Source organism: Eptatretus burgeri, chromosome 6, assembly GCF_056783735.1.
Source record: "Eptatretus burgeri isolate ZD-2024b chromosome 6, Ebu_testis_v1, whole genome shotgun sequence".
Taxonomy (NCBI): domain Eukaryota; kingdom Metazoa; phylum Chordata; class Myxini; order Myxiniformes; family Myxinidae; genus Eptatretus; species Eptatretus burgeri.
This window is the reverse complement of record NC_140966.1, coordinates 100,158,122-100,182,970: the sequence shown is the minus strand read 5'-3', so window position 1 is coordinate 100,182,970 and position 24,849 is coordinate 100,158,122. Positions and strand designations below refer to the sequence as shown.

At 43.4% G+C, this 24,849-nt stretch overlaps 1 protein-coding gene across 1 annotated transcript in view; it reads left to right on the top strand.

Annotated features, from left to right (window-relative positions):
* The window catches only part of LOC147025454 (interferon-induced protein 44-like), a 91,693-nt gene that overhangs the window by 22,664 nt on the left and 44,180 nt on the right, over window positions 1-24,849 (top strand). The window contains exons 5-7 of the mRNA XM_085886451.1: window positions 2,326-2,368; window positions 9,008-9,203; window positions 15,524-15,670. Coding sequence (XP_085742577.1) covers window positions 2,326-2,368; window positions 9,008-9,203; window positions 15,524-15,670 — 386 coding nt within the window. The remainder of the gene's footprint in view (window positions 1-2,325; window positions 2,369-9,007; window positions 9,204-15,523; window positions 15,671-24,849) is intronic.

Genomic DNA, 24,849 nt, shown 5'->3' with positions numbered 1-24,849 from the left:
GTTGAAGTCAGAAGAGGAGGAGGACGACGAGGAAGGGAGGAGTACATGAAGAATTCAGAAGGAGGACATGTGATGAGAGTCTTGATTATGGGAATTTAACTTGCCAGGGATAGTTTGGGTCCATGAACAGGGAAAGGGCAGAGCAGATGAAGATTTCCTAGTTTTAGTCCAGGATTGCTTTTTAACCAAGTTTGCTGATAAGCCAACTCAGGGGAGTGCAGTGTTAGACCTCCTTTTAATAACGATCCCAATATAGTGGAGGAGGTGGAGGTTAGAGGGCATTTAGGAGAAAGCGAACATAACATTGTATGTGCAAAGATTCTGTTGAGGGTTAAAGTTCAGGATAGTAGAGTAAGGCTTGTTATACTTCAGGAAGGCAAACCTTGAGGGTATGAGGAAAGAGTTGGGTGATGTAGATTGGGAGAAGCTAACAATAGGACAATCAAAATCAGAGAAATGGGAAACCTTCAAGGAGTAAACGTGTAGAGTGCAGAGTAAGTACATTCCAATGAGGTGTAAAACTGGAAGCAGAAAGAGACCAGGGTGGTTGAGCAGTGAGATAAGGAACGCTATCAAGGAGAAGGAGAAGGCATTTATTAGGTTTAAAATAACAGGACTGGAGTTAGATTTATATCACTATCGGAGTAAACAGAAGCAAGTGAAGAAAATAACTCGGAAAGCCAAAAAAGTACGAGAAGGACGTGGCGAAGAATATTAAGCATAACAGCAATGCTTTCTTTAATTATATAAGGGTTAAAGAACAGGTTAGGACCAGTGTGGGCCCATTGAGGAATAGCACCCGGAGAGTGGTTAGTGATGAAAGTGAGATGGCCAACTTATTAAACAGGTAATTTGCTTCAACTTTTACAGAACAGTCAGGAGAATTGTCAATAGCTGAGAGTATCTATCGAGGAGGTGAGGAAGGGCTTTTACAGAAGATCCAGGTTGGAGTGGAGGAAGTAAAGGAAGAGCTCGGTAATCTAAGAGTAGATAAGGCTCCGGGTCCAGATAATATGCACCTGAGAGTATTGAGGGAGGTGGCTGAGCAGGTAAGCGAGATGTTCACGGATATTTTCAATAGTTCATTGGAGTCAGGATAGGTACTGGAGGATTGGAGAGTAGCAAATGTAAAACCATTATTTAAGAAGGGATCCAGAGAAGAAATAAGAAACCACAGACCTGTAAGTTTGACTTAAGTTGTGGGAAAGGTGTTGGATATATTAATTGGGGACCAGATGAGGAACCACTTAAAATTTAAATAAATACAAATGAATGAAAGGTCGTCAGTTTTAACATTGCATTGGAATTTAGTGAGGCCAAATCTGGAATATTGTGTGCAGTTCTGGTCACCACAGCTCAGGACAGATATCGCTGCCATTGAGAGGGTTCCCTGCAGGACTACAAGATTAATTCCTGGTCTAGATAGACTATGAGGAGCGGCTGAAAGAGACAGGGCTTTATACACCAGAAAGGAGGCGGTTGCGAGGTGATATGATTGAGATGTTTTAGATAATGAAAGATGTCGACAAAATAAGTACAGAAGAATTATTCAGCAAAGTAGACAGTGATAGGACCAGGGGTGATAGCCTGGGAGTAAAGAAGAGGAGAGTGAGGCAGGTCTTTCATTCAGAGAATAGTCTTTAATGCATGGAATTGTCCACCTGGAAAGGTCGTGGCAGCAGAAACACTGGATAAGTTTTAAGTGGAATTAGATATGTACCTGGAAGTATTGGAGATGGTTGGGAATAGGGATGCTGACAGGACTTTTAAGTCGCCTGAGCATTGATGCGTGATTGTGTGCATCTGTGCAGAATGTTGTTTGTGGGGGTCTCGTCAAGGGATGTTGTGTGGTTGATGTAATGTATTTTTTTTTTTTTTACCCATGACCATCTTCGCCCATACCCGCTCCCATCGAAAATAAAATAAAATTTGCATTTTTCTTGTTTTGGTGTGGTGTTGATCAATTTAACTGGTGTTGATGTGGCACAGGCATGATGGGCCGAATGGCCTCCACCTGCATCTAATTTCCTTGTGTGTGAGGTATGCTCACCACATTGGGAAGGAAGGAGAGCCTGACGTTTCGGGTGTTAACCCTTCTTTGAAGCATTAACACTTTGTTGCCTTTTTTTTCTGGTCAGACGAGTTAATGCCTGAAATTCCAGGTACTCTTTACATCCCATAGCATACTTCACTTAATGTTGCTTTCATCCATATTTACAAAGATAATTTCTCTATTTTTTTTCTTCTAAATATCAAATATAAAGTGTGCAAGTCTGTTGAATTTCTTGTGTGTAATTGTGCAATATTTTGTTGTTTTGTTTTCAGCACTATTGGATCAGCCTACTAGGAACATCATTTGGAGTACAGAGTAAGTAAACTCTTCATTAAAAAAAAAAATTGACAGCATGATAAAGCATTCGTTTATTCCCATCTCAACTTTTCTACAAACAAAACTCTGGCCATCAGGAACTCTAATTACAGATCCATATTAATTGATGGTTAAATGAAAGTTCATGACAAACAGGTTTAACTTTCCAAACAACATTTGGATGCTGAATGAATGAAACTCAAACCAATGAACAACTGAACAATATGGGCGACAGCAACATTCAAAGGACATATTTAATATATTTTTTCAGAAGGCTACTGTATTCTAAATGTTGAATGTTTCAGGAAGGATGGTAGGTTTGAGATTCAGAATATTTAAGAATTTAGAAGCATCTACTTTACTACATCTTAACATTCTTTTAAAAATAGGACCACCTGTCCTGAAGCTCACCAGGATTAGGAGCAACAGTCTTTGAAACTCCACGCAGAGTCCACCTTAGACCCTGAATTTTTTATGTTGTGAACAAACTTTGGTACATCATAGGTGATGAAGGTCATGGTCAAGTTTCATTGAAATCATGTGTGTAGTTTCAAAGAGAGGAAATACCTATTTGGGGGGAGGGGGTTAAATCCCACCCCGTCGACCCCCTTAATGAATGCACATTTTTATGCGGTCGACACACTTTGGTACATCACTGGTAATGAAGGCTGTGGTCAAGTTTGATCGAAATTGTTTGTCTAATTTTGGAGACAGCAAATACCTATTTTGGGGGGGTCAAGCCCCCCTCCCGTAGACCCCCTTTTGATGAGGGCAGGCATTGATGTGGTCGATACACTTTGGTACATCATTGGTGATGTGATGAAAGTTATAGTCAAGTTTCATCAAAATTGTGTGTGTAGTTTTGGAGAAGAGGGCAAATACCTATTTGGGGGGAAGGTCAAAAAACCCCCATGGACCCCCTTAATGAGCACAGATTTTGATGCGGTTAATACACCTTCATTGGGCATCAGACATGAAGTTTGTGGCCAAGTTTCATTAAAACCGTTTGATTGGTTCAAGCGATAACGACTGAAGTGTTTCTGGACTCATTGACTGGCTCGCTCACCTACGGACGCTGATTGATCGCACAAGTTCACCTGACTAAAGTCCAGGTGAGCTAAAGATGATATCTTTACAGCATGAAGCTTTTTAAACCCAGGTTAAACATCCAATGGAAATGTTTCGATCCAGTGAAGACCTTCAGCCTAATCTTGTCATTCTACAAATCATATTGTTCACTGTGAAGTTGTAATTTTTTATCATGTAATCTTAGAAAGAAAATGCTTTGTAAATACAATGCTTCATGCTATCTGTAACTGTGACGTGTTGGTAATTACATTGCAGGTTATGGATTTATTATGTAATGTGAAAATCCAGTTGAATTGATATTTAGCCCTAATGTACAACTGATGAAAAAAAAACGAGGTTTGGGTTGTGATAGTTACAGTTTCCACGTCGTTATTGCATTATTATGGCATTTGAAAATGCTCATGGTGTCCGCAGCAAAAATTGTAACAAGGATAGCATGGCCTTGTTACGGTGAAGAATGGTGGGTGATTACTTTTTAAGATTTCCCCAAGAACATGCCTTTTAGACATGATTACCGCAACTGAGTTGAAAACCATTTTGTTAAATTTGGCACCAAAAGTCACAAGACATGACAATTTGAACATTCTTTCAACTGAGTGTGGTCCTCTGGACCCAATGTAACATTATGAAAGCAACACACATGTCCCTTTGCCTTATTGACACAAAAATGAACTCTTTTTGAAAGTAAGTTTTGACGCAAGTTTTGTTTTGTTTTGTTTTTTAATTCCCGACACCAGCACAAAAGCTAAATATGCACCTTTTTGAATATGGAGTCCAGGCTCGTGGAAGAGTTGGAACACTGAATACAGGAGGATGAAAGCAACAGGACAAAAGGAGTAGAAGAGAGAGGGGGGACACCAACAAAAGAGTTGAACAACAAAATAGAGGGAGACTTGGACAACCAATCAGTGTGGGGAGGAATGGTGGCCCAGAAAGGATGCATGGGGTGGACAACATGGATAAAGAAGGAAACTCAGGAAGAAAAACTGGAAATATGGAAGTTGGACTTGGGTGTGGCTGAGGATGGGGAGAAAACGTCACGGCTTTGGATTGGGGATGATCTGAGATGGCGGTGAACAGCTGTCTTTAAGATCTGTGAGGAGGAATGAGATTGAAAAGCATGTGGAGGTTGATTCCATAGGCGGGGAAATCGAGGAATGAATGAATGAATGGAGGTGAGCAGTGATTGTAGATTTTGGGGGTTTCACCAGAACGGAATTGTAGGTTGGCCATGTGGGATGGTGAACTGTGTGCACCTTTCAGGAACCTCGGGGGACAAAACATGAACATAGCAGAGGGTGCAAGACCAGAAAGGAGATGGTAGAAGACAGAGCGAGAGAGAGACCACCAGTTTTGCACAAATACTAAACGATACATGGTCAAACAAATGAAAACCTTTTTAAAATAATATCCAAGACTTTGGCCTGCTGACCTTGGGCCCCATCATCCCTCCATTACAATGCCACATTAATCGGGTATTTTAATACATTGACTCCTGGGGTAATGGGGAGGCAGTGATGGTGTTGGAGTGGGGCAGACATGGGGATATCCATCCATCCATTCATTGGGACCATACTCTGTGCAGAGCGTTGGTGCTGCCAAAGCAATTTCCTTGGCTATTGGGCACAATCCTGGACGGGTCGCCTCTCCGACACAGGATACCAGCAAGCTGGCACTCATTTTGTCGACCTCAAAGGATGACAGGCAGAGTCAACCCCACCTGGGATTAATTCAACAGCTGAGTGGGATTTGAACTCGGGATCCTCGGATCCCAAGCCCACCACCCTAACCATTAAGCCAACACCAGGCATATGGGGATATCAACAGGGTGATATATTGTTACCTCCGCCACCAAAGGTGGATGGAGGTTATGTTTTCACCACTGTCTATCTTTGTTTGTTACCTCCAAAATCTGAGATTTTTTCAAGTATCTTGGTCAGTCGATTTTGTCGTAGCCTGGTGTTGGCTCAGTGGTTAGAGTGGCAGCTTGGGATCCTCGGGTCCCGAGTTCAAGCCCCGTCGGCCACTGAATTAATACACCAGGGGGTTGACTCAGCCTGTCATCCTTCCGAGGTCGGCGAAATGCGTACCAGTTCCAGGTAGAGGGGCACTGCATCAGCAACACCGTCACGCTTCAAGAAATTATAGCTACCCCGGCAGCTAATCTGCCATACGACCACCACCACCAGTCAATTTTGTTATTACCCTCGCCGAAGGAGAGGGTATAGCATTTGGGTCCGTTTGTCTGTTTGTTTGTCCGCACAGAACTTTAGTGTTTTTCTCCGCAACCGCTTGTCAGATTGAAACGAAATTTTCACCATTGGAGCGACTACTCATGTGCAATGTTATAATGATAATTATGATGTCGTAGGTCACGTGGTGTGGTAGCTATGTTGGAAAAACCGAAAAAAAAAACTTTGAACCTCTGTATCTCTGAAACCACACCAAGGAGAAAAATATTGTACTATTTGGTCTTTTGGTCTACTGTACCTATTTGGTCTTCCATTTGATTTGAATTGAATGTATTTTAATCCCATTCTAAATTCAATTGAATAATTATTTTTAAAACGTCATGGATCAGGATCAGGTGTCCAATCAAAGCAGGACGTCTTCGTACCCAGTCATTACTGCCAGCAGTTATAAAGTGGCAGTTCTAATTATGTCTCATATTAATTACGTAACAATAGTATATCAATGCCACACAAACTACACCAAACAAAACTGCACAAATACCACACAAAACAAGTCCTGGCAAGGGTCTGCAATCTCTGATTGCTCTTTTTCTTGTTCTGTCTGTGTCTGTTTGTCTGTCTGGTTGTTTGTCTGTCTGTTTGTTTGTCTGTCTGTCAATCGCCGACAGGTCGCAATTTTAAACTGAATTTCTCGAAACTTCACCATTTGGTGGAGTTTGTCTTCAGGAAGAAGCCTATTGTTTTTGAGGTCATAAGGTCAACAAATTTATCGAATTTCTAAAATCCTCAATTATCATCCAATTGACTTGAAATTTGAAGAAGATTTATATTTCAGGACATTTAATTCAACCCGCCAATTATTTTTGAGGTCAACATGCGCCAAAAGGCCAACATAGGTAAAAGGTCACCAACTTCGGCGAAATTTCTAAAATTGTCAATTTTCATCCGATTGACTTGAAATTTGAAGAGGTGTTGCATATTTGATTGTTGAATTCAACCACAAATTAATTTCTGAGGTCAACATTGACCAAAACATCCAAAACGGTGAAAGGTCACCAACTTGGGTGAAATTTCTAAAATTGTCAATTTTCATCCGATTGCCTTGAAGAGGAGTTGCATATCAGGTTATTGAATTCAACCAGCCAATTATTTTTGAGGTCAACAAGGAACAAAAGGTCAACATAGGCTGGCTGAATTTCTAAAATAGTCAATTTTCATTTGTTTGATTGTAAACAAAATATCTCCAAAAGTTGTGGACGGATTCAAACGAAATTCAGTGGAGAGTTTTGGTATGTGAGAATGACAAAATGAATGGATTTTAGTGAAGATCCGGATCTGGATCTGAGAAGTTGTCATTTTTCACCATTGAGAGAATGTATCACACGTTTACACCTTCGTGGGCAGGTTGGGAATGTAACAAGGAAAAATTGATTCGAGTTTGGTGAAGATGCGATAATTTTTAAAGTGATTCTTCAACATTTAGTGATTGGACTAAAACAATATATAGCACGATATCTCAAAAAGTTGTGATGGATTTGGATGTAACGTGGTGGATAGATTGGATGTGTGGCAAGAACAAATTCATTCGATGTTCGTGAAGATCTAAATCCAGGTCTGGATCTGATAATTTTTTAAGTTATTCTCCACCATTGAGAGATAGGGCCAAAAACGTTATATTGCATGATATTTCAAAAATGTATTGGGCCAGATATGTTCTCGTGGATCAGGCATGACAGGGCACAGGTATGCGTTCTACCAAGTGCCCTTCTAGTTTTTACTGCCACATGTCACAGGTCCACAAGAGCTTTGTGTTGTTGTTGTTGTTGTTATTGGGGTCGATTTTTGGAATGTACACCCATTGGTCGGACAGCTGCCAGAGCACACCCACGTCTGTCGCTTGAATCCACCCACTATAACATCCAGATGAAATGATGTGGCCACCGTCCTCGTTTTCTGGTGGGCTTAACACATGAGGTCTGTGGTCCTCTGCTTATTACACACTGTCCATGTTTGTTGCGTTGGATTTCCATTGGCTTTGTTTGGGTTGTGTTACAATGAAGTTCCGCAAAAAAATCCAATCATATGTCGAATAAAAATTATTAGTAAGGCTTAATTAAGCTCGTACGTGCCTCCCAAAAAAAACTGTTACATCATTTTTGAACGGCCCCATATTGGGGTTAAAGAATCATTGACCGTGTGACAAATCAGCTCATTCTGATATAACCGTCCTGATGTAACTGTGACGAATCAACTCTGTTAAGGGTGCTTTAAATGCGGGTTTCCCAATCGGCTCATTACTGGGTTTTCAAAGCCAATTCCCTCGTGCTTAATGGCGAAGTCCCGTACCAGGAATGACCACGTAAGGTTTTTATGAACGAAAGGTTTATTACCACAGAGAGAGGGAGAGGAATACACACACACACACACACACACACACACACACACACACACACACACACACACACACACACACACACACACACACACACACACACACACACACACACACACACACACACACACACACACACACACACACACACACACACACACACACACCAAAACTGAGGTAACAGATATAAAGGTAAGTCTGTTCGGAATCACCATGAATGCTATCTATCTAATGTTGTTCATTCACATGGGAACATGGGACAGACACAGCACAAGGTTAATGCGACAGATTAGAGAATATAATCTGAGCCGTGGGTTCTGATTTTCTTTAATTCTCAGATCCAGCTTTCATCAGAGTCATGTGGGACATGAGGGAGTTGAGTGGAAAGAAAAGGTGAAATATACACTGTATAAATATTTTGTGTCGCAGGTTGTGACCACAGTGCGGACATTCTTGATTTACTTTGTCTACCTGCCTGGCTGTCAAACAAAATTGAAAATCATTCCAAACAGGAAACGTACTGTTTTTAAGGACCTCATAAAGGACACAAACAACAGGAATGAATAACTCATGTAACATGTTAGATAGGGTGGTGTAATAGACACTCACGGCAGTAAAACGGCGGTAAATTCCAGAATTTATTAATTTATTTATACGACTTTTACAATCTTTATTTTATTTAAATTGAATTCCTTGAACACTGCAGAACACAAATTGCCTTCTTTGCAGTTCAAATAACCTCCAGTTTTGCCGTACCGAACTTGGACATGTTAAATATGGTGGTTTTTGTAAGAGTGCTTCAATGTTGCTAAACTTCGAGAATTTTTTTTAATGATCTTGAAACTCATTATTTTATTTGAATGGAAGTATGTACTTTAACACCGTGTGGGGCATCGTGTTCAATGCACTCTCTAGTTTAATTTTGAGGCAGCTAAATCATCAAACCGATCTCTCCTTTTTTAATAGGACAAGAGATGAACTTTTTAAAGAAATTCAAGATTTCAAACCAGAAGGTGAAAATGTAAAAGCTGCCAAAATCCTTATGCTTGGCCATGTGGGATCGGGGAAATCCAGCTTTGTGAACTCCATCAACTCAGTTTTTGCTGGACGGCTTTGCCAGACTGCCATCGCTGGTAGTGCAGGAAAAAGTTTCACTTTGCAGGTAAAGTTATGATTCGATTCAATGTGTGTTAATATCCTATCTCAGAATACAATGTACCATGAAGCAGTTTGTCTTCCCATTGTCATTCTCCTATTGTTGATAACATTTTATAATGTGCCAAGAAATAACTCAAAGTATATTATACAAATGTGTGATGATGATGGTGATTGGAGAATGTTGATTGTTCTTCACTTGTACTCTCGATTCAAATTCTGGGACACAACAACTTGTTTAACATTTAACCGAATCTCATAGGAACTTAAAAATACTCGATTTTGTTTTTTCTTCCACCTTTCACTTTTTCAAATTGTGACTGGTACAAAGCAACTCCTTTGCCCCGTGTTTCATTTTGGGATACAGCGTAAAACTCGAATAGATTTAAAACGAATGTGATAAATTATAAATCTCCATTTTATTCAAATTCTTTGTAAGACCATTTAAAAGTCTGGCCAAGTGTTTGTTAAATTGTCGTGACATATTTCTCTTGTCCTGCTTCTTTGGATATTGCATTTGAAAAATTGATAATCAGTATATTTTATCAACTGTCATCAGATTTGTAATTTGTTCATCAGCCTTTTCTGTGAAAGTGATAATGGCTCTTTGTTGAGAAGTATTCAGTTGCAATTCCACTTGAGAGTAAGATGTGAAACAGACTGACAGAAGTTTTATGCAGGATTTTGTATCTTCAGAGCAGCCATGGCATTCCTAGGCCTCATTTTTGACAGTCTTTCCATGCAAATGATAGTCTTAAAAAAACTAATTACAGCCTTTCAATGCAAAACTGTCATGGAGCTCAAGTTCTCAGTTATAGCACCTTCATATTTAAATTGTCTTCATTTGCAGAGCACCAATTTCTAATCAATAATTTTTCATCGTGGGAAGATCCATGGGAATGTCTTGTGATTTGGGGAGTGTACTGGTTTCTGTTACAGCATAGCTCTGAGCCAACAGCGAATAAGAGTTCAAACTTGACCAACACGTGTCAACCATTATACAAACAAGTGTCACATGCAGGAACAGAGATGGGGTCTTGTAACTGCTTCCTTTAATCCAATGGTGACTGCAAAAATAAAACAAACAAACCACTGGTTCTTTGCGAAGCCACAATCCAGAACAGAGAAAAATAACAATTCACATCGCGAAGCAATGGAGAACATTACATCCTGAGAATCGTTATGAACGTCAAAATGCATAGATTGCCCAGCGGTCAGAATATGATCAAACAGAGACAATGTTGTATTATAATTCACTTGACTATGATTCTATGGAGTGTGAAAATAAGAAACGATGATTGTTTAACGGCCACAATTGTGACCTTGTTATTGTGGGCTTGGCTGGGTAAAACTTGGCCCAAGTCTTTCACGAACCGGCTGGCCAGGCCTAACTTTGACACAGGTGAAAGCAGAAATTTGTAGTTTGTTCAAGGTGCCACCTAGAGCTCACCGACTCTTCATGAAGGACACCGTGTGATCTTTAAAGTCCACCAACTAAAGCTGGCAGACTGGATGCCAGTTTAACATCCATGCGAGAAATAGCACACATTGGTGAATCACCCTGCCTGTGAAACACCGGGATGACAGCTTGGTCAGGATTCAAACACAGGCTGGACAGCTTAGAGGAGAGTGTGCATAGCTCGAGGCCATCTTTCCAGCCAGCCCTCCCCCGGTGTTAATATTATTATCATTATGTCATTATCATTGAACAGAATTGACCGATTAATTCGTACTTCGATTAATTCTGACGAAAAATACAACTTTGATAACATCGAGGCTGGAGTCAGGATTGGAGGAAGATGTATCAACAACCCGAGGTATGCCGATGATACCACTCTGTTGGCAGAAAGTAAAGAGGTCTTAATGAAACTGCTGCAAACAGTGAAGAAGGAAAGTAAAAAGTCCGGTCATTATTTAAACCACAAATATAATAAAATCTTATCAACTGAGAAGATCGACGTGTTCAGAAGGGTGTGTTTCATTACCAGTCAGCTTGCAGAGCGCTCACCAAGTGGCTCGCTTGATTTTAAGCACTGAAGCAAGCACTGCAACAAAACGCCTGAGAAGGGACAGTTGGCTTGGCAAGCGATAGCAAGCTGATTGGTAACGGAACACACCCCCAATGGATCGGGTGAAGGCTGCAACCAAGCTGTCTCTGTCAGACCTTCAGAAAGCAGTGCAGGATCGGGATGTTTGGAGATATCCGATCATCAATGTCACCAGAAATCGACCACGAGTTTACGGAACTGGTTAACTGGTTTTAATAGTACCAATAGGTGTGTGGACCAGCGACTGTTGGCTGATACACTCCTCGTGCGTAAGTACGTTGAATTTTCTCCAAATTTCCCTTTCGTGAGTATTAAACTAAGCCAACAAACTTTAGGAATATAGTTATGCATTAAATAAAGGTCACAATTTGGCCGTAAGGGTGTCGCTGGCAATATCACACTTGAAACCATGGCTGGGAGAGGCCCCAAGATATGTTAACATAAACAATCCATACACAGACCACATATAATGTGATGATGGCTCAAAAAATTGAACAGGCAATGGGATTCAACATTCATGTGAAAAGACTCATGCAAGTAGCTTTGTTCGCTAAAGATTGTTGCTGCTTACCGAGAGGCTTAGCAAGTCAAGATGGGCACAAGAGAAACCACTGTGGGCACAAGAGCAGCGTTCGTCCTCTTCATGTGCTTGGTCTATTCAAATATATACATTTCATACAATTAACATGTTGCTTTTATTTGGTTTGTGCTTTATTTTGCAGTAATATGTTATAAATGTTTGTGCAATGTAAGGAAGTTTTTGTATCATTGTAATAATTGTCCTCGAGAAGACTATATAATTGTATCACTGCTAATTCAGTGCAATTTCAATGCTTGTAAATGTTTCCACCTTTTATCAGAACATCGGCAACATCAAGGACGGTGGTCTTGAAGGCGCTCCACAACTCTTCATGACCCCCCAAAGCACCCAGACCCCCCAAGTGTCCACTCAGCCTGTTCGCAAACTCCTCAGCTACTCTCTCATCCCTGAGCTTGGCAACATCCAGCCTCGGCTGGGATGGTACCATTCTCCAGGATTTAAGGTGCAGCTTTAGAGTTGCTACAACAAGCCTGTGGTCAGTATTGAGGAACTGAGCACTCCGGTAGACCCTGCAGTTCTGGATCATCCTCCAACGACCGTCAATGAGGACATGGTCAATCTCCTTTGCCACACAGCCAGCGTTGGAATACCAAGTCCAGCGATGAGCTTGTGGGCGCTGAAACCATGAACCAGCCACCCTAAGTCCATGACTTCTTGCAAAGTCAAGGAACTTAGTGCTATTCTGGTTCATAGTTCCTAACCCATGGGGACCAACACACACCTCATAACCATCCCTATCAGTTCCAGTCGATGCATTGCAATCCCCCAAGACTAGAAGTGTATCTCGTCTGGGGCACTGATCAACCACAGACTCGAGTGTGGCGTAGAATGCATCCTTCACGGTGAGATCACTCGCCTCAGTCGGAGCACAAACAGAGACCAGGGAAATGACACCTAAGGAGTGACGAATCCTTAATCTCATAATACGCTCGTTGACCGGTGTTACCTCAATTATCATTGGAGTCAGCTTATTGGACACAGCTACAGCAACTCCTTGGGTATGGTAACCATCAGAGCGACCAGACCAATAGTAGGTGTAACCACCCACCATTATCTCGCCGCAATCCGGTCTCCGAACCTCAGAGAGAGCTGCAATCCCGATGTCCAAACGCTTGAGCTCAGATGATAACAGAGACAGGTGATCATCCTCTCTTAGGGATAGGACATTCCAGGCACCCACCCGAAGGGACCGCCTCAGGTTAACCCAAGGAGACCGCCGTCTGGTGGACGACACCTCAGCACCACTCCGACACACTCTCCCGCAATCTGACCCAGGGATGTTACCCCGTGGTTTCCCTCCTATCAAAGATTGGGGGTCCCGAAGGCTTTGCCCCAATCCCGTCATCCGGTGAGCTGCCCTGCGAAGGGAAGCTGCACAGGAGGTACTCCCACGGAGTGGGTTTTCAGATTTTTTTGCGTTTTTACGTTTTGCGGAATGAAGGGTTTTACGGTGGCTGGAGTGCAAATCCTGCCACCAACCTCCTAATAAGAAGTAACCCAACTGCAGGAGGACGTCCGCAGACACAGTTGGGCACTAGATATGGATGGCCGTTGGCTCACAAGGAGCTCCTCCGCCCTTTGAACTCACCGCAGGGCAAAGAAGAATTTTGTCTCTCGAAAGACACTGGATACCATTGACCAGAGTCGCAGGGCCAGGCTGAATGGCAGAGCTGAGCTGTTCAGGGAGCTGAGGCGTAAAACTGTACGTGCACTGAGGGTGGACAAGGAGGCCTATGTGCGAGGAATCTGTGAGGGGGTAGAGCATCACCTGTGGACAGGTGATTCTCGTCCCGCTTACAGGGGAATTCGCGCATTACGTTCATCCAAGCCCATCCCTCGGAGCACTGCAGTTCGAGCAGAGAGTGGTAGGCTCTTGACAGAGGAGTCTGAAGTGAAAGCCCGCTGGGCCGGTTACTTTGAGCGGTTGTACCAGGCTGATCCCCCAGCTGTCGAGTTGGACGTCAAGGGTGTTACAATCCCTGTTGCTGACCCTCAAATCAACTGTGGTCCACCTTCGCTTGTGGAAACACGGGCTGCGGTGAACCAGTTGAAACGGGGCAAAGCTCCAGGGATCTGTGGCATCCATGCCGAACTTCTCAAGGCTGGTGGAAATGCTGCACTCGTGTCGTTGCATGCAGTTTTGTGCTCTGCCTGGAACACAGGCATCATCCCAACTGACTGGAAGATGGGCCTTGTTGTCCCTCTCTGGAAAGGGAAGGGTGATCGCCAAGACTGCAACAACTACCGAGGGGTGACGCTGCTCTCAGTGCCGGGCAAGGTCTTTGCTCGGATAATTCTTGATAGGGTTCGCCACCATCTGCTTGAGCACCAGCGTCCAGAGCAGTCAGGCTTTACACCAAAGAGGTCAACGATTGACCGTATCCTTGCACTTTGTGTCCTCACCGAACGCAGACGAGAGTTTCGGCAGGGGCTGCTTGCAGCCTATGTTGATCTCTGTAAAGCGTTCGATTCAGTGAATCGGGATGTCCTCTGGAGGATTCTTGGTCTTCGTGGGGTGCCACCAAAACTGATCGATCTGATGTCTGAACTCTACTCTGGTACTGAGAGTGCTGTGAAGTGTGGTGGTACCATCTCTGACTTATTTCCAGTTGTTACTGGAGTTCGTCAGGGATGTGTACTTGCCCCCACACTTTTCAGCACTTGTATGGACTGGATTTTAGGGAGGATGTCGGAGAGATCAAGTTGCGGTGCATCGTTTGGGAATGTCAAGATCTCGGACCTTGATTTTGCAGACGATGCAGTCATCTTTGCGGAGACTTTAGACATCCTTTTGGGGCCCTCGAGGTGCTGAATGAGGAGTCAGAGCCGCTGGGATTACGGGTTTCTTGGGTCAAAACTAAGATCCAGGCTTTCGGTGACATCTTGGATGCTGCTGTCCTGTCTGTGTCTGTTTGTGGTGAGGATGTTGAGGTCGTGGAGAGATTCACTTACCTTGGCAGTGATATTCATGTCTCTGCTGGCTGTGAGTCAGAGGTCAATAGACGTCTGGATCGGGCCTGGGGAGTCATGGATTTACTGGATCATGGGGTGTGGCGCTGCCGGTACCTGTGCGGGAGGACAAAAGTCCGAGTCTTGAGGTCCTTGGTACTTCCAGTCTTGCTCTATGGGTGCGAGACTTGGACTGTGACCAAGGATCTGAGACGGAGACTTAATTCCTTTGGTACCAGGTCTCTTCGGAGAATCCTTGGCTATCGCTGGTCGGATTTTGTATCCAACGAGCGGTTGCTGAGAGAGACTCGGATGAGATTTGTTACCTGCATAGTCCGTGAGCGTCAGTTGCGGCTGTATGGACATGTGGATCGTTTTCCTGACGCTGATCTTGCTTATCAGATTCTCTCAGCGAGGGAGTCTCATGAGTGGAGGAGGCCAGTGGGTCGACCACGTGCCTCATGGTTGCTGCAGGTTGACCATCATCTCAAGGAGATGGGGATGGGCCTGGCATCTGCCTGGGGGATGGCCAGACGGAGGCCCCTGGAGTACCGGCGGAAAGTGGACGCAGCGACGCGCTGTTCTGGCACATGCTCCCATACCTGACCTGACCTGATCAGAACATAGTACAAAACTAACAATTGTTCAGGTCATTAATTGATGATACAATCCAAACAAAAGCACTGGATATACAACCTTTTCTCAACAATATTACTTTTTGTTCCACAGTTTCGCTTCTGGAATATTAAACCGGTTCAAGGCAAGTCTATACCCGTGCAACTTTGTGATACCATGGGGTTAGAAGACACGGACAATGGGATTTCTGAAGAGGACCTCATCAGCACCATCATGGGACATGTTCAAAAGAATTATACGGTATGTTTAGTGTCATGTCATGTTTTGCTTGTTGAAGCGTTACGACTCAACAAACCTTTCCAAATTTAAAACAATACATTTCTAAGACGATGCGACAGTTTCCATTCAAGATTTAATTTAAATTTAAAAAAAATTATCGGCAATACCCCTGGGTGGCCACCTGGTAGAATAATGACACTGAGTAGGAAGTCAACCTGTGATGAAATCAGCAAAATGTACCAATAAACCAATGTTATTGCAAAACCTATTTTATATTGGGGGGCAACCTCCGTCCCCGTTTCCATTGAAATTGTGTCTCTAGTTTCGGAGAAGAAAGCAAATACATATTTTGGGGGACGGTCCCTCCCCCTCCCCCCATATACACCCTTAGTCCCCGATTTGTAGCTCACCTGGAACGTAGTTCTGTGGAGCTTTTGGGATGGCGCATCGTCTGTCCCTAAATACGTGCAACTTTTTCACTGAAACTAATGAAATTTTACCATAACATTCATCACCATGTATTTTCCAGTTTGTTCATGGCATTTAAAAAAATCGGGCCATGAGCTGGTCGATGGGGATTGCCCCCCAAATAGAAATTTCCTTTCCTCAGAAACTACATACACAATTCCTAGGAAACTTGACTTCAACCTTCATCACCCGTAATATCCCAAAGATTGTTCATGATATTAAAAATGTTGGGATGTACGGATGTGTTTGGGGGGTTTGCCCCACAAAATATTCAATTGCTTTCTTCTCTGAAACTACACACACAATTTTGATGAAATTTGACCACAACCTTCATCACCTGTGATGTACCAAAGCTTGTTCACAACATTGAAAAATAGAACGACAATATTCAACGTCATGACGTCGCCAGGTATGCCTCCACCCACATTATTACATCATTATACATTCTTGCACCAAGAACGATTTAATTCCCTGAACTAATCTTTAAAATATTAAATAATTATGGCTGCCAGATCATGCGTCCGATCAGGTTGAAATTTAAACCATATATTCCACTTGTCTACTCAGTTATAAATGTGACATTTCACATCAATTGATGAAGCGGTTCAGGCAAAAGATTTTTTTTTTAAAAATAATTTCATTCAAACCAATATGACTGCCAGACCATGTGACCTATTAATTATAATTTGTGAACACTATGGTATCCCCAAGGCTTGGGGAACATGTATGTGAAGTTTCCCCACGATCTGTCAAGCCATTCTGCAGCAGAAGAAGATTTAAAAATATTTCTTCTTCAAAAGAATCACAGCTGCCAAACCATGGGACCTATGACGTCATAGTTGGAGAACTTTGGGTTCCTCATGGATAGGCGATCATACCTGTAAAGTTTCGCCTTGATCTACTCAGCCATTACGGAGAAGATTTTTGAAGGTATTATGTTAAAAAAACAACATGGCTTCCAAGCCACGTGACCGATGATGTCATCAATTTTTTTGCCAATTACAATTTAGCCCTAGATGACCCTCAAAAATTTTCAAACTGATCGGATAAAGCGTTTGACATATGAAATGACATCATAACAAAGCCATGTATGACATCATCAAAAATCACCCTTTCCTATGGGGAGTACTTCGCATGTACCAAGTTTCAAAAAAAATTTCCATGGATCTCCAAAATCTCCAAAACCTTTTTTTCCATGGTTGCGGACATACAGAAGTCCAAAGTTTTTCCTTTTTTCCAACCTGGCTGCCACACCACGTGACCTGTGATGTCATAGTTATCACAAAAACATTCCACATGAGTAGTCGCATCTATGGTGAAAATTTCATGACATTTCTATGGTGAATAAAAAACAAAAACCATGCCGCCCCACTTCGATACAACCCCGCTTCAATCGGACAGCTGACCCACGACGTCCTCTTTATCAAATCAAATTCAGAATGGGTGGCCGATCATGGCTTTGGAGTTTCACGTGGATCAGTTAAGGCTTTTTGTCCAACATGGCTGTGAGACCATGTGACCGATGATGTTGAAATTTTCAACCAATATTCCCCATGCCAAATCGATTACACTGAACAAGAAAATTTTTTTACTGGAGATGTGTAAAGTGATTTAGACTAATTTGGGTACGCTGATTTCAAAAATCATAACCGTTTTGCTGTATCACGTCAGGATTTTCAGTAACAGAAATATTCCCATTGCCTAGAAGTCAGGATTTCAATGAAATTTACAAAAATTCATTTATTCATTTATTTCATCATGAATGCTTCAAAATTATAGAAATTACAGAAAAACTCCACTAGAATGTAATTAAAAATGCTTTAGGCATTTGGCTTTGCGTTTGTGCTGCTCTGTGTCAGTTTCACGATGCAGGAACCAGCAGAAATCGCCCATCATGTTCGGGTTGTGCCGCCCTTGGTAACGCGTCTCCATGAGTGAAATCTCTTGGTGGAATCGCTCGCCGTGCTCGTCCGAGACTGCTCCCAAGTTGTCAGGGAAGAAGTTCAGGTGCTGGTGTAGGAAATGGATTTTCACGGACATCCTGGAGCCAAGTTTCCTGAAGGACTCCAGCAGCTGCTGCACTATTTCTTCATAGTTGTCCGCGCGCTCGTTCCCCAAGAAGTTGTCCGTCACAGCTTTGAAGCTCCTCCACGCTGCCAGCTCTTTGGGGTTTAGAGTTGTCGGAAAAGTTTCGTCCTTCATAATCTGTCGGATTTGCGGTCCAACAAAGACACCAGCCTTGATCTTGGCCTCCGACAAGGTGTTGCCAAACTTTTCCTTGAGGTATAAAAACCCACGCCCATTCAGATCCATTGCCCGTACAAAACTTTTCATCAAGCCGAGCTTTATGTGGAGTGGTGGAAGGAAAACCTTGGCTGGGTCGACAAGGGCGACATGCTTCACGTTGTGTCGACCAGGTACATGCTCTTTTCGCTCTTCCCAATCTTTCTTCGTCCAGTGATTCTTGTCGTCTCTGCTATCCCAGAGACAAAGGAAGCACATGTATTTCGTGTAGCCTGACTGCAGCCCTAACAACAGCGCCACCACTTTCAAGTCTCCGCAGATGTGCCAGTTGAAGTCATTGTACTTGATGGAATCAAGCAGCTGCCACATAGTCTCATAGGTCTCTGTCATGCCGAACGCGTGAGCCAGTGGGACTGATGGTTTCTCGTTGCCATTGTGGAGCAAAACAGCCTTCAAGCTGTTCTTCCCCGAGTCGATGAAGAGGCGCCAGTCTGCAGGATCGTGATCACACCCAAGTTCTTTCAACAGACCGTTGATGTCACTGCAGAATGTCATCGTGTCTTCCATCTCAAAGAACTCAGCCATGTCTCTGTGACGTGCTCTGAACAAGGATATCTTGGTGTTAGGTTCAAGTAGATTCCACTGCTGCAGCCTTGATCCAAGCAGCTCTGCCTTCGCCTTTGACAGCGAGAGATCTCTTACAAGATCATTTAAGTCTCCCTGGTTCAGAAGGTGTGATTCTTCAGTGTCGGGTTCAAAAGGTTCATCATCACCATCCTCTTCACCACTGCTTACAGCTATGTTCTGATCAGCTGGAGGTGTTGGAACGGGGTTCTCGTCATCATGAGGCACAGGTTTACGAGCAGAGACGCAGTCAGCGTACTTGATGTGACCTTTATTCTTCTTGTTGAAGCCGGCGATGCTTGTGCAGCAGAAATAACAATCATCATGATGATTCTGCGGCTCACGCCATATCATGGGCACCGCAAATGGCATGCTCGCACGCTTGCCCACCAACCACTGAGTCAAGGTTGTGTGACAGCTTGTGCAGCAGATGTGTGGTGCCCAGCTCTGTTCTTGGTCCCCCACCTTACACCCGAAGTAGTGAAAGTAGGTGGCCTTCATTTTCACTGCTGTAGATATACTTCGCTGTTGATCTTTTTTGGTATACCGACCACAGACATAACAGAAGTTGTCAGGATGATTGGTACAGGAACGCCTACTCATCTTTATCTGAATGAAAGAAATATAACACAAGTTAACAACAATTGTACGAAATAGACATGTTAAAGACATATGTAAATTTCATTGAAATCCTGACTTCTAGGCAATGGGAATATTTCTGTTCCTGAAAATCCTGACGTGATACAGCAAAACGGTTATGATTTTTGAAATCAGCGTACCCAAATTAGTCTTAATCACTTTACACATCTCCAGTAAAAAAAATTTTTTGAAATTTGTTGTTCAGTGTTATATTAAATATATATATATATTTATCTGAAACCTCTTAGCCTTTCGATGCAAGACTTTGCAGTGATGATCCACTACTGTTGCTACAAATATGATATTTAACAATGATCTCATCAGTCACATGATGTGGCAGCCATGTTGGTTGAAAATAAATAATTAAACAATTATTTCTCTGAAACTGTTTAACCAATCAATACTAGACGTTACAGCTATGATCCACTGCCGTTGCTACATACATTTGACTGAACAAATGACGTCATCATTCACATGATGTGGCAGCCACATTGGTTTCAAGGAAAATATTGAAAAATTATATTTCAAAAACCAGTGTAGCAATCGATGCGAAACTTTGCAGTTGCGATTCCCTGTCCTTGCTTCACGTAACACAATATCTTTCATATTGATCTGCAAGCAGTTTTGGAGAAAAGGGTTTTTAAATTTTTGGTTCCAAGATTTGGTAGAGGCTCACGTGTGTGAAGTTTCATTTTGATTGGATAAGGTTCATTTTTCAATCCAATATGGCTGCAACACCAAGTGACCTATGATGCCATCATTTCCACACTGTATGCAGATACATGGTTTGATGATACTTGGTAAATTTTGCTGTGATCGGGTAAGCGGTTCCAGAGAAAACATCATTTAATATTTTTCTTCAATCCAATATGGAGGTCGAACCACGTGACATCAATTATTCTTTATCATCCTAATATCCCCACGTCATAGGGAACATGTCTGTGACGTTTCTCCTCAATCTGTCCAGCCATTCTGCAGAAGATTTTTGAGGGTAAATCAAAGAATGCAGCCAGACCATGTGACCTATGATGTCATAGTTATAATATATTATTCAGCACAGGACAGTCAATCGTTTGTGTGCTATTTGACTTTGATCTGTAAAGTGGTTCTGAAGAAGATTTTTTTTCCTTTTTTTTTTTTTTTCTTCTTAACAACATGGCTGCCAAACTACATGATAGATGATGTCATAATTTTTTTCTGTTGATATATTTCCTGAGATGAACCTCACAAATTTTCATGCTGATCAAATGCAGCGTTCCACTTGTCGAATTTTGACCAGGATGCCATTCACTGGTGATGTCATAGTCAAATCGCTCTTACTCCCCTTGCCTTGTTCCCAAGTGCCAAGTTTCAATTTTTTCCATCTTATGGTTTCGGAGATACAGAGGTCCAAAGTTTTTCAGTTTTTTCCAACATGGTTGCCACCCCACGTGACCTATTACGTCATAATTATCATTTTAAAAAATTTTACATGATGAGTCGCATCTCTGGTCAAAATTTTGTGTCAATCGGTTAAGTGGTTGCAGAGAAAACAGAGAAAATTTGCATGTACATACGTATGTACGTACGGACAGACGGACAACCAGAAAAAATGCCACCAGCGATATCGTCACCGGAGGCATAAAAATAGGGGTCTAAGGATGTCTACAGGGAAGGTTGCACCCCTAAAATAGGTATTTGCTTTCTTTGCAGTTTCTGAGAAGAAAGCAAATACCTATTTTCGGGGGCAACCCTGTAGACCCCCTTAGTTGGGCCCGATTTTTATAATACTATGAACAAACTTTGGTTACATTCAGGATGAGGAAGGTTGTGGATCAAAATCGGGTGTAGTTTCAGAGAATAAATTGCAACTATTTGTGGACGAGTGGACAGACGATGCACCATCCCATAAGCTGCCCGGAACTACGTTCCAGGTGAGATAAAAATAGGACCGCACGTCCTGAAGCTCATCTTGATGTGGAGCAACAGTCACTCAAACCACCTGCAGACCCCCTTAGACCCCGATTTTTCCAATGAGGTGAACAAACTTTGGTACATAATGGGTGATGATGGTTGTTGTCAAATTTCATCGAAATTGTGTGTGGCGTTTCAGAGAAGAAAGCAAATACATATTTTGGGGGGCAACACCCCCCCCCCATACACCACCTGAGACGTCGACTTTTATTAATGCCGTGAAAAATCTTTCATACATCATCGGTGATGAATATTGTCGTCAACTTTCATCAGAATTGCGTGTGTATGTTCTGAGAAGAAAGCAAATACCTATTTTAAGGGGGCAACCCCCATAAACACCTTTATAGCCCCATTTTATTTTTATTATTTTTATGTTTTTAATGCTATGATCAAATTTGGCACATCATGGGTGATGAACGCTGTGGTTAAGTTTCATCAAAATCGTACTTGTAGTTATTGAGAAGAAGTTGCAAATATTTGTGGAGGGACCAACTGATGGACGGATGACACACCATCCCATAATCTCCCCAGAACGAGGTTCCAGGTGAGCTAAAAACCCGGGTCCAAGTGGATCTCTGGGGGGGGGGGGTTGCACTTCCCCCCAATTGTTTTTTTTTGCTTTCTTCTCCAAAACCACACACACACAATTTTGATGAACCTTGACCACAACTTTCATCACCCATGATGCACTAAAGTTTGTTCACAACATTAAAATAAATTAAAAAATCAGTAACTCGGGAGGTTTACGGGAGTGTTGCCCCCCAAAATTTGTATTTGCTTTCTTCTCCAAAAACCACACGCAATTTTGATGAAATTTGACCACCACTTTCATCACCCGTGATGTACCAAAGTTCGTTCACAGCATTATAAAAAAATAAAGAAGTCCATAGGTAATTATTCTCTTCTCCGTTGCATATTTTGTCGGTCATCCATGCCTACTAGTGGTTCCCTGGTTTTCTTATCCAGCCACTACCAGCCAGGTTAGTGCCCAGGGATATTGCCCCTATGGTTTTTTTATCCACACTTTGCCATCTCCACCACCAACACGCAACTTTGATTTATTTATGTCGATTTTACCATCTCCACTCCAAGCTTCTGTCAGGTCAGGTTCGATCTGTGACCTGCTACAGGTACCATGTAAACCTGTACTAACCTGTTCCATGGTCGGGTTGTCGGCGACTAAACCGTCTCCCCCACCAGGTTTTCTGGTAAGGAGGGTGTTTGGATATGGACACCCAGCAGGATTAAAAACAAAACCTGTCAAAGGGCGGAGGAGCTCCTTGTGAGCCAACGGCCATCCATATCTAGTGCCCAACTGTGTCTGCAGACATCCTCCTGCAGTTGGGTCACTTCTTATTAGGAGGTTGGTGGCAGGATTTGCACTCCGGCCACCGTAAAACCCTTCATTCCGCAAAACGCAAAAACGCAAAAAAATCTGAAAAGTACCTCCTGTGCAGCTTCCCTTCGCAGGGCAGCTCACCGGATGACGGGATTGGGGCAAAGCCTTCGGGACCCCCAATCTTTGATAGGAGGGAAACCACGGGGTAACATCCCTGGGTCAGATTGCGGGAGAGTGTGTCGGAGTGGTGCTGAGGTGTCGTCCACCAGACGGCGGTCTCCTTGGGTTAACCTGAGGCGGTCCCTTCGGGTGGGTGCCTGGAATGTCCTATCCCTAAGAGAGGATGATCACCTGTCTCTGTTATCATCTGAGCTCAAGCGTTTGGACATCGGGATTGCAGCTCTCTCTGAGGTTCGGAGACCGGATTGCAGCGAGATAATGGTGGGTGGTTACACCTACTATTGGTCTGGTCGCTCTGATGGTTACCATACCCAAGGAGTTGCTGTAGCTGTGTCCAATAAGCTGACCCCAATGATAATTGAGGTAACACCGGTCAACGAGCGTATTATGAGATTAAGGATTCGTCACTACTTAGGTGTCATTTCCCTGGTCTCTGTTTATGCTCCGACTGAGGCGAGTGATCTCACCGTGAAGGATGCATTCTGCGCCACACTCAAGTCTGTGGTTGATCAGTGCCCCAGATGAGATACACTTCTAGTCTTGGGGGATTTCAATGCATCGACTGGAACTGATAGGGATGGTTATGAGGTGTGTGTTGGTCCCCATGGGTCAGGAACTATGAACCAGAATAGCACTAAGTTCCTTGACTTTGCAAGAAGTAATGGACTTAGGGTGGCTGGTTCATGGTTTCAGCGCCCACAAGCTCATCGCTGGACTTGGTATTCCAACGCTGGTGGTGTGGCAAAGGAGATTGACCATGTCCTCATTGACGGTCGTTGGAGGATGATCCAGAACTGCAGGGTCTACCGGAGTGCTCAGTTCCTCAATACTGACCACAGGCTTGTTGTAGCAACTCTAAAGCTGCACCTTAAATCCTGGAGAATGGTACCATCCCAGCCGAGGCTGGATGTTGCCAAGCTCAGGGATGAGAGAGTAGCTGAGGAGTTTGCGAACAGGCTGAGTGGACACTTGGGGGGTCTGGGTGCTTTGGGGGGTCCTGAAGAGTTGTGGAGCGCCTTCAAGACCACCGTCCTTGATGTTGCCGGTGGATGCCTTGGAGCTCACCGCAGGGCAAAGAAGAATTTTGTCTCTCAAGGGACACTGGATACCATTGACCAGAGTCGCAGGGCCAGGCTGAATGGCAGAGCTGAGCTGTTCAGGGAGCTGAGGCGTAAAACTGTACGTGCACTGAGGGTGGACAAGGAGGCCTATGTGCGAGGAATCTGTGAGGGGGTAGAGCATCATCTGTGGACAGGTGATTCTCGTCCCGCTTACAGGGGAATTCGCGCATTACCTTCATCCAAGCCCATCCCTCGGAGCACTACATTTCGAGCAGAGAGTGGTAGGCTCTTGACAGAGGAGTCTGAAGTGAAGGCCCGCTGGGCCGGTTACTTTGAGCGGTTGTACCAGGCTGATCCCCCAGCTGTTGAGTGGGACGTCCAGGGTGTTACAATCGCTGTTGCTGACCCTCGAATCAACTGTGGTCCACCTTCGCTTGTGGAAACACGGGTTGCGGTGAACCAGTTGAAACGGGGCAAAGCTCCAGGGATCTGTGGCATCCATGCCGAACTTCTCAAGGCTGGTGGAAATGCTGCACTCGTGTCGTTGCATGCAGTTTTGTGCTCTGCCTGGAACACAGGCATCATCCCAACTGACTGGAAGAGGGGCCTTGTTGTCCCTCTCTGGAAAGGGAAGGGTGATCGCCAAGACTGAAACAACTACCGAGGGGTGACGCTGCTCTCAGTGCCGGGCA